Consider the following 14,477-nt stretch of genomic DNA (forward strand, 5'->3'; position numbering starts at 1 on the left):
CCTCACAATTTCTCAAATTCCCAGCATGATCCTGTTTTAGATCCTTTGCCCTTTTCTGTTCCCTTACCTGGCGGATCCCCCTAACTCCTACCATTGGATGGTCCCTTATATATCTTGCAGGTTTCTACGCAAAAGATACCTTCCTAGTAAGGCCTCTTTTAGCCATCCTACCTAAAATTACAACTTCCACCTCGAACTAACACAATCCTTTTATTTTCATTACTTTTATCCTTAGCACTTATCAGTATCTAATATACTATATAATTTTCTCATTTGTCTTGTTACCTGGTTCCACTCTAGAATATAAACTGGGAACACTTAAAACAATGCCTATTATGTTGTAAGTGCTCAGCTAATATTTGTTGAACACGTGAATGAATGAATGATTCCTGGCACAAAGTGTTAATACTCAATAAATATTGTTTGAACCGAACTGAAACAGAAAATATCTACATAGTCCGCTTTGTAAGTACTATAGATGGGAGAAGGCATACATATTGTTATATGCAGGGTTCTCCATAGACTATATGCTCTTTCTTCAGTAATATTACGAAAGCTTGCATTTCTCATGTGATGTTATGTATGTGTATGTTAATATGTATTATTTGTACATGCAAATATTCATGAAAAAAGTAGAAGCACCAAAGCTTTTCTAATTTTATTTGACTCAAACTATATTTTAGATCTACATACCATACAATAAAGTAAGCTAAAAGCATAGCAAAATTAAAGTAAATACAGGTTGTATGGATAGCTCAATTTCTCTCATATAAAATGTCAATTCCGAGATAGAGTGATAAAAGAAAAATGTCTAGGAAAAAAAAGCCAAAGATGAAACTATTTAAGCTCTTTACTGCAATGTCATATTCTGATCTCAGACAGTAGAAGAGTAATAAGAAATGTACAATCTCAAGTCTCTCAGTCCTAAAATCTATCAGTGGATGCCAAAAATCTTCAAGACACATTAACATTTTCTAGAAAATGTCTTTTTTTTTTTTAAAACTAAGTGTACTAAAAACACAAAAGCACTTATCAGACACTCTATGGCATTCGTTGCTGAAATGTCTACCAGCTGGAGATTAGCCTTGAGCGGAAGCAGCCTCAGAGCCAACACTGGCTTCCTCCTGTAAATCATCTCCAGCAGAGGACTCCGATTCAGCTGGAGAATTTTCTTCTTCTAGTTCAGCATATTCATCAGAGCTTTCGTTCTCTGTTGTATCTTTATCATTATCGATGGTGACAGCTTCATCCAAGGCAGCATTTGTAACCTCTGGGGTTGTTTCAGGGTTTACTTCTGCGGTTTCCCTTGCTGCTGCATCTGTCACCTCTGGCCCAGTTTCAGCACTGACTGCTGTGGTCTCTGGAGCAGCCTCCACGTGACCTGGACAGGCAGATGCCTCTTTTATGACCACAACTGTAGCACCGGGACTTTCTTCAGCATCTACCACCTCGGCTTCCACTGCAAGTACTTCTGGGGCTTCTGAACTTGCTTTCTCAGTTTCCGCAACATTCTCCTTTTCACCTTTAAGAATGAGTCATTAAGCAAGGTATTAATTTAAAGATCGTGGGAAGGCAATGAAACACTGTGGTCATTTAAACACGTAAGACAGAGCTACATGCACCGATGTGTAACCGTCTTCAAGGCAGACTCTCAAGTGAAACAGCAAAAAAAGAACAACGTATACAGTCTGCTAGTATTGTTAGGGCAAAATGGGAGGGGAGCAGGAGGCGGGTAAGTTGTATGCCTACGTAATTGTATTTGCAAAAACTCTCCAGGAGGATTCAAATAAACTGGTTTTATTGGTTGCCTCTTGGAGGGAAAATGGGGGTTCTGCTTTTCTGTAAACTCTTTGAACTTAAAAAAATACACTTGAATATGTTACTTAGGCAAAGATGAAGAATACAAAAATAAGCAGCTACCCTATTCACCTTTCATATGAGATAGCATGGAAGAGTAGCCAAGTTCCTAGCTGGTGACTCAGAAATCACTAATCCTGGCCGGGCACGGTGGCTCAAGCCTGTAATCCCAGCACTTTGGGAGGCCGAGACGGGCGGATCACGAGGTCAGCAGATCGAGACCATCCTGGCTAACCCGGTGAAACCCCGTCTCTACTAAAAAATACAAAAAACTAGCCGGGTGAGGGTGAGGTGGCGGGCGCCTGTAGTCCCAGCTACTCGGGAGGCTGAGGCAGGAGAATGGCGTAAACCCGGGAGGCGGAGCTTGCAGTGAACTGAGATCCGGCCACTGCACTCCAGCCTGGGCGACAGAGCGAGACTCGGTCTCAAAAAAAAAAAAAAAAAAAAAAAAAAGAAATCACTAATCCTCTCTCAACCTCATTTTTGTCATCTGTAAAATAGGGTATTCATAATATCTACTGCACAGGGCTATTGTAAAGATTAATTACAATACTGTATATGAAAAGGGGATTAAAATAAAAAGTTCTATGCAAATGCTTATTTTATTAGTATTATAAATAACCACGTGATTATATTCAATAATATGTATTGATGATATTCTGTTTCTTATTATTGTCATGACAGGTGAAAACTGGTTCATAAGCCCCTAATATCTCTATCCCTAAATAGTGATCATAGTAATTGATAATAATAGCTTGCAAAAAAGTATAGTTTAAAGCAAGAAGGGGCTAGGCATAGTGGCTCATGCCTGTAATCCCAGCACTTTGGGAGGCTGAGGCAGGAGGGGATCATAGGAGGCCAGGAGGTCAAGACGACCAGCCTGGGCAACATAGTGACACCCTGTCTCGCAAAACATAAAAAATAAACTTGCTGGGCATAGCGGTGCATGCTTGTAGTTCTAGTTGCTTGAGAGGCTGTGATAGGAGGATTGCTGGAGCTCAGGAGTTCAAGGCTGCAGTAGGCTATGATTGCACCACTGCACTCTAGCCTGGTTGACAGAGGGAGAACCCATGGAGGGAAGTGGGAAGGGACGGGGGAAGGGAAGGCAGGAAAGGAAGGAAAGGAGGGAGGGAGGGAGGAAAGGAAGGAAAGGAGGGAGGGAGGGAGGGAAGGAAGGCAGGGAGGGAGGGAGGGAGAAAGAAGTGTAGGAAGGAAGGAACGAAAGAGTGAAAATATAAAGTTTCTGTTCCCATGGTCACCATTTTATCAAATGAAGGACTCAATATACACGACTGATCCTGTTGTGTCAAATGGACTTTGTTTGCACAAAGGCACACAGGTGATCTTAGCCCAAACTGAAAGATAATTAGTTATATTATTATTTTAAATAATGAGGAAAATGAAAGCTCATGCCTGCATGGGTGGATGCCTGAGCAGCGGAAAGTAATATTATCACAAGAAGTCAAAAGTCACTGGTCAGCAATATAACTGTAAAACGTTCATTTGTCAAATGCATGCATCCAAAAGGTGTAACAGTGTTCTTCAGGTTTCAGTTGAGCTTTTTCTTTCTAAATGAACTTATACCCAGAGTCATTCTGGATTAAGCTAGGAAAGAAGCCAAAAGCAAATAGTGTTCATTGCTAGACTAAACGGATGGAAATTAGTGCCTCAAAAAATAATTAAAAATAAAAAATTAAGAAATTCATTTACCTTGAAATGGATGTATCTCTGCTTTTGTTTTTTCTTTCAAATCTGTTATATGTTCTGTGTGTTTGGCTTGGTCTGATGTGACTGTCTTGTAAGCCTGAAAGTAAATGTATGCTTAGGTTTATTTCTTGAGCTTTAAGATTTGTCACGCCACATTACACATTACAAGGTACACTCAAGTCTCCTTGTAATCACCATTAGAAGTTTAAACCATAATCCCAATGTAGCAAAGAAGAGAAACCAGTGCACACCACTTACTCTTTTACTTCTCTTTTGGAAACCTTTGTTATTAAATTGAATGCTTTAAAAAGGAAGAAAGGTGAGACAGGGGGTGAGGAGAGAAAAACTACCTATTGAGTATCATACTTACTACCTGGGTGATAAAACAATCTGTACATCAAACCCCCATGGCACACAATTTACCTATTAACAAACCTGCACATGTACCCCATAACCTAAAATAAAAATTTTTTTAAAAGGGAAGGAAATAAATGCACTATCTTAGCCAAAGATAACTAAAAAGGAAAAAAAGGAAATTATGCTACAACCAGACTATCCTGACAGGCATATACAAATATTCTCTAACATTTATCCTTGAGAAATGGAGATCTAGGTTCACATGAAAACCTGTACGCAAATGTTCATGGTACCTTTATTTGTAATAGTCAAAAACTGGAATCAGGCCAGGCGTGGTGGCTCATGCCTGTAATCCCAGCACTTTTGGAGGCCAAGGCGGGTGGATCACCTGAGGTCAGGAGTTTGAGACCAGTCTGACCAAGATGGTGAAACCCCATCTCTACTAAAAATACAAAAACACCCAGGTGCAGTGGCACGCACCTGTAGCCCTAGCTATTCAGAAGGCCGAGGTGAGAGAATCGCTTGAACCCAGGAGATGGAGGTTGCAGTGAGCCGAGATAGCGCCATTGCACTCCAGCCTGGGCGACAGAGTAAGACTCCATCTAAGAAAGAAAGAAAAGGGCCGGGCGCGGTGGCTCAAGCCTGTAATCCCAGCACTTTGGGAGGCCGAGACGGGCGGATCACGAGGTCAGGAGATCGAGACCATCCTGGCGAACATGGTGAAACCCCGTCTCTACTAAAAAATACAAAAAACTAGCCGGGCGAGTGGCGGGCGCCTGTAGTCCCAGCTACTCGGGAGGCTGAGGCAGGAGAATGGCGTAAACCCGGGAGGCGGAGCTTGCAGTGAGCTGAGATCCGGCCACTGCACTCCAGCCTGGGTGACAGAGCGAGACTCCGTCTCAAAAAAAAAAAAAAAAAAAAAAAAAAAAAAGAAAGAGAGAAAGGAGAGAAAGGAGAGAAAAGAGAGAAAAGGGAGAAAGAAGGAAAAAAGGAAAGAAAGAGAGAGTATTCGGAAGCTATTTTAATCATAGACAAAATGTGCAGGCTTCCTTTCATTTTATATTTAAGTAGTCTTCTTTGGCCTGTTCATATTGGAAAATGATATTAAAAAATGAAAATCTCATTATTCAGTTACTATTGTTTATATTAATTTAGCTTTTTAAAAAATGTTGGTAGTGGTTTAACTTTTAACGGTAAGATGATAGATTTCTAAAATTTATTTATATATAGTGTCTTCTAAATTTTTAATGATCAGAAACCAAATACCTTATTTAAAAATTGTACTACTTAATTACAAACAATTTTACAGTATAAAAATTATGCTGTACATGTTCTCACTCATAGGTGGGAATTGAACAATGAGAACACTTGGACACAGGATGTGGAACATCACACACTGGGGCCTGTCGTGGGGTAGGGGGAGGGGGGAGGGATAGCTTTAGGAGATATACCTAATGTAAATGACGAGTTAATGGGTGCAGCACACCAACATGGCACATGTATACATATGTAACAAACCTGCACGTTGTGCACATGTACCCTAGAACTTAAAGTATAATAATAATAAATAAAAAATATGCTGTGAAAATAGAAAGTCTGTAATGTCCGGGCTAGGCACACTGGCCCACACCTATAATCCCAGCACTTTGGGAGGTTGCTGGCAGATCACCTGAGGTCCGGAGTTTGAGACCAGCCTGACCAACATGGAGAAATCCCGTCTCTACTAGAAATACAAAATTAGCCAGGTGTGGTGGCGCATGCCTGTAATCCCTGCTGTTTGGGAGGCTGAGGCAGGAGAATCACTTGAACCCTAGAGGCAGAGGTTGCGATGAGCCAAGATCGTGCCATTGCACTCCAGTCTGGGCAACAAGAGTGAAACTCCGTTTCAAAAGAAAAAAAAAAAAGAAAAAGAAAAAGAAAAGAAAAGAAAAAAGAAAAGAAAATCTGGGTTGGGCACGGTGGCTCAAGCCTGTAATCCCAGCACTTTGGGAGACCAAGGTGGGCGGATCACGAGGTCAGGAGATCAAGACCATCCTGGCTAACACGGTGAAACCCCGTCTCTACTAAAAGTACAAAAAATCAGCCAGGCGTGGTGGCCGGCGCCTGTAGTCTCAGCTACTCGGGAGGCTGAGGCCGGAGAATGGCATGAACCCGGGAGGTGGAGCTTGCAGTGAGCTGAGAACGCGCCACTGCACTCCAGCCTGGGCGAGAGGGAGACTCCGTCTCAAAAATAAATAAATAAATAAATAAATAAATAAATAAATAAATAAATAAAATAAAAATAAGTTTCTGAGGATTAGAATATGTATTTTGGTTTGGTTTGGCCGTCTTACATAGTCTATGAAACTGCTTCTAGTTATGACTAAACATCCCTTTATTCATATTTCTTTTTTTTTTTTTTTGGAGACAGAGTCTCACTCTGTCACCCAGGCTGGAGTGCAGTGGTGCAGTCTTGGCTCACTGCAACCTCCATCTCCCAGTTTGAAGCAAACCTCTGCCTCAGCCTCCAGAGTAGCTGGGATTACAGATGCCCGCCACCAAGCCCGGCTAATTTTTGTATTTTTAGTAGAAATGGGGTTTCACCATTTCTTGGCCAGGCTGGTCTTGAACTCCTGACCTTGTGATCCTGCCTTGGCCTCCCAAAGTTCTAGGTTTACAGGTGTGAGCCACTGCGCCCGGCCTGCCTTTATTCATATTGTTGTAGGACCAAACCAAAATATAGTGACTGTGTACTCATAATTTACAAAGAATTTCTGCTTATTCTACTTTTATTCTTTCTTAACATTTTTTGTAGAGATGGGGTCTCGCTATGTTGACTGGGCTGGTCTGAAACTCCTGACCTCAAGCAATTCTCCTGCCTTGGCCTCCAAAGTGCTGGAATTACAGGCATGAGCCACCACTCCAGGCTCTACTTTTATTCTTTTTCTTTTTTTCTTTTTTAAGACAGGGTCTTGTTCTGTTGCCCAGGCTTGAGTGCAGTAGTGCAATCTCGGCTCACTGCAACCTTAACTTCCCTTAACTTCCTAAGCGATCCTCCCATCACAGCCTCCTAAGTACCTAGGACCACAGGTGCACACCACCACGCTGGGCTAAGTTTTAAATTTTTTTGTAGAAATGAGGTCTCACTATGTTGTCCAGGCTAGGCTCAAACTCCTGGACTCAAGCCTCCCAAAGTGCTGGGATTACAGGCATGAGTGACTGCACTACTTTTATTCTTTTTTTTTTTTTTTTGAGACAGAGTCTGGCTGTCTTGCCCAGGCTGGAGTGCAGTGGCACGATCTCAGCTCACTGCAAACTCTACCTCCTGGGTTCAAGTGATCTCCTGCCTCAGCCTCCGGAGTAGCTGGGATTACAGGCGCCTGCCACCACGCCTGGCTAATTTTTGTGTTTTAGTAGAGATGAGGTTTCACCATGTTGGCCAGGCTGGTCTTGAACTCCTGACCTCAGGTGATCCACCAACCTTGACCTCCCAAAGTGCTGAGATTACAGGCGTGAGCCACCATGCCTGGCCTACTTTTATTCTTAATAAAGATTATATTTTGATTTAGAAAGTTTATGACAAAATGGTGAATGACTCAACAGGCTTATCTTACTTACCTAAAAAATGTCTGTTATTTTAGTCCCAAAATCTCACTATTAAAACCTTTGTCTTACAGTAGTTACCTGGAGGGAATGAACATGGGGACTGGGAAGGAAAATATACTTTTTATTTTATATATATCTATGTTACATTTTTTAAAAACTTATGAACAAATATGAATTTTTCAAATAATAAAACTGTGTGAAAATTTAAAACTAACAAAATTATGGAGACAGTGAAAAGATTGGGAGGAGAGGGGGAGAAATGAGTAGGTGGAGTAGAGGGATTTTTAGGGTGATGAAACTACTCTGTATGATACTGTAATTTATTCTGTATGATATTGTAATATATTTGTAAAAACAGAATATACAACGCAAAGAGTGGATCCTCATGTAAACCCTGGACTTTAGTTAACAATAATATATCAGTATTGGCTTGTCAGTTTTAACAAATATTCCACATCAATGGAAGATTTTAATATGGGAAAGGAGGAGAGGGTGTGAGGGGGTATATGGATGTTTCTGTACTTTCTGCTCATTATTTTGTAAACCTAAAACTGCTCTAAAAAAGACTATTAATTTTTTAAATAGTTATATTAATTTTTTTTTTTTTTTTTTGGAAACGGAGTCTCATTCTGTCATCCAGGCTGGAATGCCATGGTGTGATCTCAGCTTACTGCAAACTCAGTCTCCTAAATTCAAGAGATTCTCCTGTCTCAGCCTCCTGAGTAGCTGGGATTACAGGATGCACCACCACACTGGCTAATTTTTGTATTTTTAGTAGAGATAGGGTTTCACCATGTTGGCCAGGCTGGCCTCAAACTCCTGATCTCAGGTAATCCACCTGCCTCAGCCTCCCAAAGTGCTGGGATTACAGGCGTGAGCCACTGCGCCCAGCTCCTATATTAATTTTTAAGTTAATCTTTCAAAATAGTTATTTTAAAATGTTAATAATAGTACCTACCTTATAGAATTGTTCTAATCATTAAATGATCCAGGAGTCTGGCATATGATAAACACTCAAGTATCAGCTATCATTATTAGCATTTATAATAACATTATTTTTACTGAAAATCATCCATATTAATGGTATTAAGAAATGCTGACTTTACACATACAAAAATCTTCATAATTTAGAAAGCTGAGGTTCAAATGAAATAAAATTTAAAAATAAACAAAAAAGAAGAACCTTCATAATAGTCTAGTTAATACATTCTTAGGAAAACCCTGTATTTCTAATGATTGCAAGGTATTTTTCAGATGTGTATGCTTAATGACACTTAAATCTATTGCTATGTTGTATATTTAATTAATCCCATGTCCTGATCTCGACATTGTTTTGAGCTTTACCGTGAGTTGTAAAATACATGAATTCTTGAGCACTGTGGTTATATAATCACTTACATAATATCCACCAGCACTGACTGTGACGCCTACAACCAGATAATAAATCATATTTGATCCAGATGATCCAGGGAATCTGTTAGATGACATCCGGCGCAGAGATGCTAGGAAAACAACGTTTAAACACAGTTAGCTTTACTACTTGAGCAAAACTATTTTAAATAATTACATCTTTTAAAATTTTTCTCCTCAGTGAACCTAGAATCATTAACATCAAGTGATTTTAGCTTAAGGGAATACGGTATTACAAGGCTGGGTAATAATTCCACTTGACATTCTCCCAATCTAATTTGATAAACACTCATGAAACCTGTCATCTTGATGCTGAGCATCATGCCTTCTTGGAAGGGGTGCAGGTGTGGGTAAGGAGAAATGACAAAAGCTCTAAACAATTTTAACAGCCAAATGAAGTGTACGTTAGCAAAAGAAAGCCATGTACTATATGTACTCCACTACAGGATTCAATGAAAATGATAATTTTATAATGAATTCAGTATGTTTATACCTAAAATGTAATACAATTTGTATTTATATGTTAAATCAAGCATTTATGTTGAAATCATCATATTTCTATAAATCTGTAATACAAATGTAGATATAGAAAGAAATCTCAATTTTTCTCTTATAAAGCAAAGATGGGCATATAAAGGTTTTTAAGCCAAATGTTGCAACAAGGTTGTATCTGAAATAGAAGTATAATTCTGTATAAACTAACAGAAACAGATAAAAGTACTATATTATTATATTTAAACATATTTATTTTGTAGTACTAACATTTGCATATCCTATAATGCCCTGGAATTGAAATTTTTACAATAAACTCAAAGTTGGAAGGAGCTTAAAGTATATACAACTCAAATTCTTTATTTTAAAGATAAAGACGTAAAGACATTTATGTATTCTTTCAACTAACACAACTGAGCATCTACTATGTATTTGGAACTGTTAGAAGCATTAAGAATACAACTGTGAACAAGACAGACAAGGTCCCTTGTCTCAAGTCATTCATAGTCTAGAAGGAGGATATGAACATACAGACAAATAATTGTGATGTAGTATGGCAAATGTAATAAGTGCTAAGTCAAGCTACATGCAGAGAAAAAACTCAGTTAGTTGGCCAAGATAACCATCATAATAGAAGAGACCTGAGTTTTGAAGGAAAATTAGAGTTTGTCAGATAAATAAGGGAAAGAAGAATGGCACTGGAGGCAGAAGGTGTAACGTGTATGACCGTTTCATGACCCAGAAGGTACAAAGTACAGGATGAATATCCTTTATCTAAAATGCTAGTGGTGGGTGGAGTGGCTCATGCCTGTAATCCCAACATTTTGGGAGGCAGGGGTGAGAGGATCACTTGAGCCCAGGATTTCAAGACCAGCCTGGGCAATGTGGTGAACCCCATCTCTACAAAAAAAATTTTATAATATTAGCTGAGAGTGGTGGTATGTGTCTGTAGTCCCAGCCCCTTCGGGAGGCTGAGGCAGGAAGATCACTTGAGTCCTGCAGTGAGCTGTGATTGTACCACTGCACTCCAGCCTGGGCAACAGAGTAAGATTCTGTCCCAAAAAAATAATTAAAATAAAATAAAATGCTTGGGATCAGAATTGTTTTGGGTTTTGGATATTTTTTATTTTGAAATATATGCATACACATAATGAGATATCTTGGGGATGGGACTTAAGTCTAAACACAAAATTCATTTATGTTTCATATATACCTTACACACATAGCCTGAAGGTAATTTTATACAATATTTTGAATAATTTTGTGCATGAAACAAAGTTTGTGTTAAGTACTTATATGTAAAATTTTCTACTTGTGGCATCATGTCAGTGCTCAGAAAGTTTCTAATTTTGGAGCATTTTGGGTTTTAGATTTTCAGATTAAGCATGTCCAACCTGCAATTTGATGTGGCCTAACATAAAGTATAGGGGTGCAGGGACTAGTGGAAGACTATGATTTGCACAGGGCAAATCTTAAGACATTTGCACTGCTTACAAACCTTCATAGTAGCAAAATCACAATGATTTCCTGTTTATGTTCTTAGTTTGGATATAAATGGCCATTTCTTGGAAAAAAATTTTTTCCCTTCAAATGTGCCCCAAAGGCTATGAGAAGAGGTTATGGCTTTGACTTGTGGTGGGACTTCTGATGGCTTAAAAGTACATCTGTGATCAAACAGGGAATATACAGCCTTCATATTTCTCAAACAGACAAAAATATCAGAAACATTTTTTAAATAGAACTAAAATTTATCAGAGATTTAAATAGACTTAAATACAAATATAATGATGGACAAGTTACTTAAAAAGACAATGAAATGAGAAATTTTCAATAAGGATTAATTAGACAAATTTAAGCACATTCATACAATGTGAAACAAATAGACATAACTTGCAGAACAATATTTACTTATGTGAGAAAATATTTACAATGTATTAGGTGAAAAGTCATAGCAAAATACTCTGTATGGGACTATCCCAGATTTGTGGAAATAATGTGCATAAGGAAGGAATGAGGCAAAAAAACGGTTTGGAAAACTAAATATACTAAAATGTAACTAGTTGTGTTCACTGAGTGGTAGGATTACAGGTGAATTCCATTTCCTATTTTACCTGTTTTCCCCCCAATTATCTATTATAAACTTATTTATTCATTAAAAAGTTACTCTTTTAAGGCTGGGCTCAGTGGCTCACACCTGTAATCCCAGAATTTTGGGAGGCCGAGGCAGGAGGATCACCTGAGGTCGGGAGTTCAAGACCAGCCTGACCAACATGGAGAAACCCCGTCTCTACTAAAAATACAAAATTAACTGGGCGTGGTGGCGCATGCCTGTAATCCCAGGTACTTGGGAGGCTGAGGCAGGAGAACCACTTGGACTTGGGAGGCGGAGGTTGTGGTGAGCCGAGATCAGGACATTGCACTCCAGCCTGGGCAAAAAGAGTGAAATTCCGTCTCAAAAAAAAAAAAAAAAAAAAAAATTACCCTTTTAAATCAAAAAGGAGAGAACAAAATGTGATGAGACACAGTTAAAAATTTTTCCTTCAATGAAACTGAAAAAAATTTATTTTTCATCAAAGTAGAAAGTATCAACAAAAGATTAATTAATGTCCACGACAGAAGACAAATTTGTTTCCAGTCAATAATAGTTCTTACATTTTAAGTGCTCCAAAAATAGTAGTTAGTTGAAAATTAGAGAAAGACCAGTACCTTTGCAAGCAGCATTGCTAGATACGTATTTAAAAATTTTAAACTACTTCTATTTTGCCGCAAATTGGGAAGAAAATTATTTGGAATTTCTGCAGCTACAAAAAATAGTGCGTGTGTGTGTGTGTGTTTGTGTGTGCGTGCAGGCGCGCACGTTGTCGGTGGGGAACGCAGACAGATAAAATGAAAGGCCACGGTCAGAGGACTAATCTTTCTCCCCATTCCCTACAGAGCAGTCCCGTTATATTACGAAGTTTAAAATAAACGGCTTCTCCCTACTTCATCAGGAGATATATATATATATATTTAAAAGCTCTATATTATTTGGTATAAAGGTCTAGAAAAATAAAGACAATAAAGATCTAGGAAAACGAAGACGTCTTGTTTCTGATACTTGAGGGGTAACTTCCTCCCACCAGCATTTTAAAAGAAAAATAAAGCGAGTTGGTTAGACCTCGTCCTTCTCTCCCACCACCACCAACAGAGGCCCAATCAACGTGAAAAAAATCGGCCCATGGAATTCTCCGCGCACGTCTTTTTCTCCGGCCGGAATCCACACTCAGGGCTAAAATTACCTCGGAAGCCTCAGAAAGTGAGGGGAAGCGAAGACAGCATTAAGAACGCTTCACGATGTTGTCTAAGAACCGTCCCCCAATCGGGAGTGGAAGAGAGAGGGCTGACGGATGGGGACTAGGGAAAAGCGGCTAGGGCTGAACCGCCCCGGAGCGGAAGCCTGGTCCCAGAGCCGCAGGCTGCTGGGAAGAAAAACAATCTTCCTTGCTCACACCTGCTAAGCACCTACTATGTTCCAGGCACTATACGAGGCGCTTTTCTATACGTCCATTTTTATTTAATAAGCTTCCAGTTCACACTGAAACTCCCCCTTTAGTTAATTTCTGAGTACCCTGCTTTTTCTAGCGCATCCCCAGATCCAAAGGTGTCGATATTTGGACAGAGCCAAGCAGCTGCAGGACGACCTGCAACCTCAGAGGAAAGTGCCCCGAAGGCCGCTTTCTTTTTGGGGGTTGTGGATCTCAGAGCCAGGCGCTCGCGGGGTTGAGGCTGCTGAGACCCTGCCGAGGGTTAGATTTATTTACCCCACGAACATTCGCCCAGTGTCCACTGAGCGGGCCCTGCTTCTCTGCCTCCCAATGCTTACAGGGCCGGCACGTTGATCGGCGTCCACCTTCCCACCCTTCCTCTGCTTCCTCAGGAGGTTGGAGAGCGAATAGTGCCTCTAACAATAAAAGTGGTATGCTACAACTTTGTCAGCAAGGCACGTTTCTAAGTGCTTTTAACCATACATTAACTCATTAAAAAGCAAAACCATTATCGCCCTCATTTTATAGATGAGGAAACAGGTTAAGCCATTTGTCCAAGATCAGGATGCGAACCCAGCTAATCTGGACTCAGAGGCACACCGGAAAGTTCCCTACTTCCAAAGCCTGCAGAAGCTTCGGGACGTCTTCCCGGGAGTCTCCTCCGTTCTCCTCGACCTCCAATCCAGGCTTCTGCTGCTCTGGGTCGGGTTTGGCCAACTGGGTGCCGGCCGGTACCCGGGCGCGGGCGAAATCTGCACCCGAGGCGGCCGTCCTCCTCTCCGGGCTAGATCTCCTTACTCACCGTCCTTCCCGAGCGGTGCGGGGTTGGGGGGCGCCCTCAGCGGCAGCGCCAGGGTCTTGGAGACCGCCCTGCGGAGATACATCGCGCCCGCTGTCCGCCGCGCAGCAGGCTCCGTACCCAGGCGCAGGCTGCGCTTCCACAGTGAGGCTGAGAGCCTGGCAGCGCCCCGCCCGGAGAAGGCACGTCGACCTTCATCCAGCCCCGCCTCCGCAGCCCCCGGGAGGTGGGGAGACCTTTGTAGTCCTCACCATCCTCCCCTAACCCATCTCCAGCTCTGTTGCTTTCCCTGAGGTCTCGAGAGCTGACTGCGGCATCTCAGAAAAGGGATGGGGAACCTGTAAGTCGCCGTCGCCCGCCTGACTCGTTCTGTACCACTGAATGTATCTCCTCACAGCACGCTGGAAATGTTTTGAGAATTGGACGAGATTAAGACAAGGACACAGTTTATCATGTTGGATGTAATCTAAACCCACTTTATCTCACGCATTCCATTAGCTTTCCTAGGAGAGGGGAGGATAGCGGGAAGTTTCTTACAAATGCAAGGAGCGCAGGGGTAGCCTCAGCCTTCCATTAGCGCACTGCGTGATGCTCAGAATCGTAAGAAAATCTCCAGACAATGATTGAATTTCTAGACAGTTCACCGTTACAACGACTTTAAAATATAAACTCCAAAAACACTGTATATTCCTCTATGGGATGTGAAATTAATATTTCCACATCAGCGGCCTGGCGCAGTGGCTCAC

General features: G+C 40.9%; 1 protein-coding gene across 1 annotated transcript; it reads right to left on the minus strand.

Annotated features, from left to right (window-relative positions):
• Positions 1-643: 643 nt before the first annotated feature.
• MGARP (mitochondria localized glutamic acid rich protein) lies at positions 644-13,996 on the minus strand. The gene is made up of 4 exons (XM_025385050.1): positions 13,735-13,996; positions 8,905-9,008; positions 3,568-3,661; positions 644-1,522 (listed from the first exon to the last, which is right to left on the minus strand). The coding sequence occupies exons 1-4, from the start codon at positions 13,814-13,816 to the stop codon at positions 1,080-1,082; spliced, it is 723 nt and encodes a 240-aa protein (XP_025240835.1). The 5' UTR covers positions 13,817-13,996; the 3' UTR covers positions 644-1,079.
• Positions 13,997-14,477: the final 481 nt, after the last annotated feature.

The sequence above is a fragment of the Theropithecus gelada genome, chromosome 5, assembly GCF_003255815.1.
Source record: "Theropithecus gelada isolate Dixy chromosome 5, Tgel_1.0, whole genome shotgun sequence".
Taxonomy (NCBI): domain Eukaryota; kingdom Metazoa; phylum Chordata; class Mammalia; order Primates; family Cercopithecidae; genus Theropithecus; species Theropithecus gelada.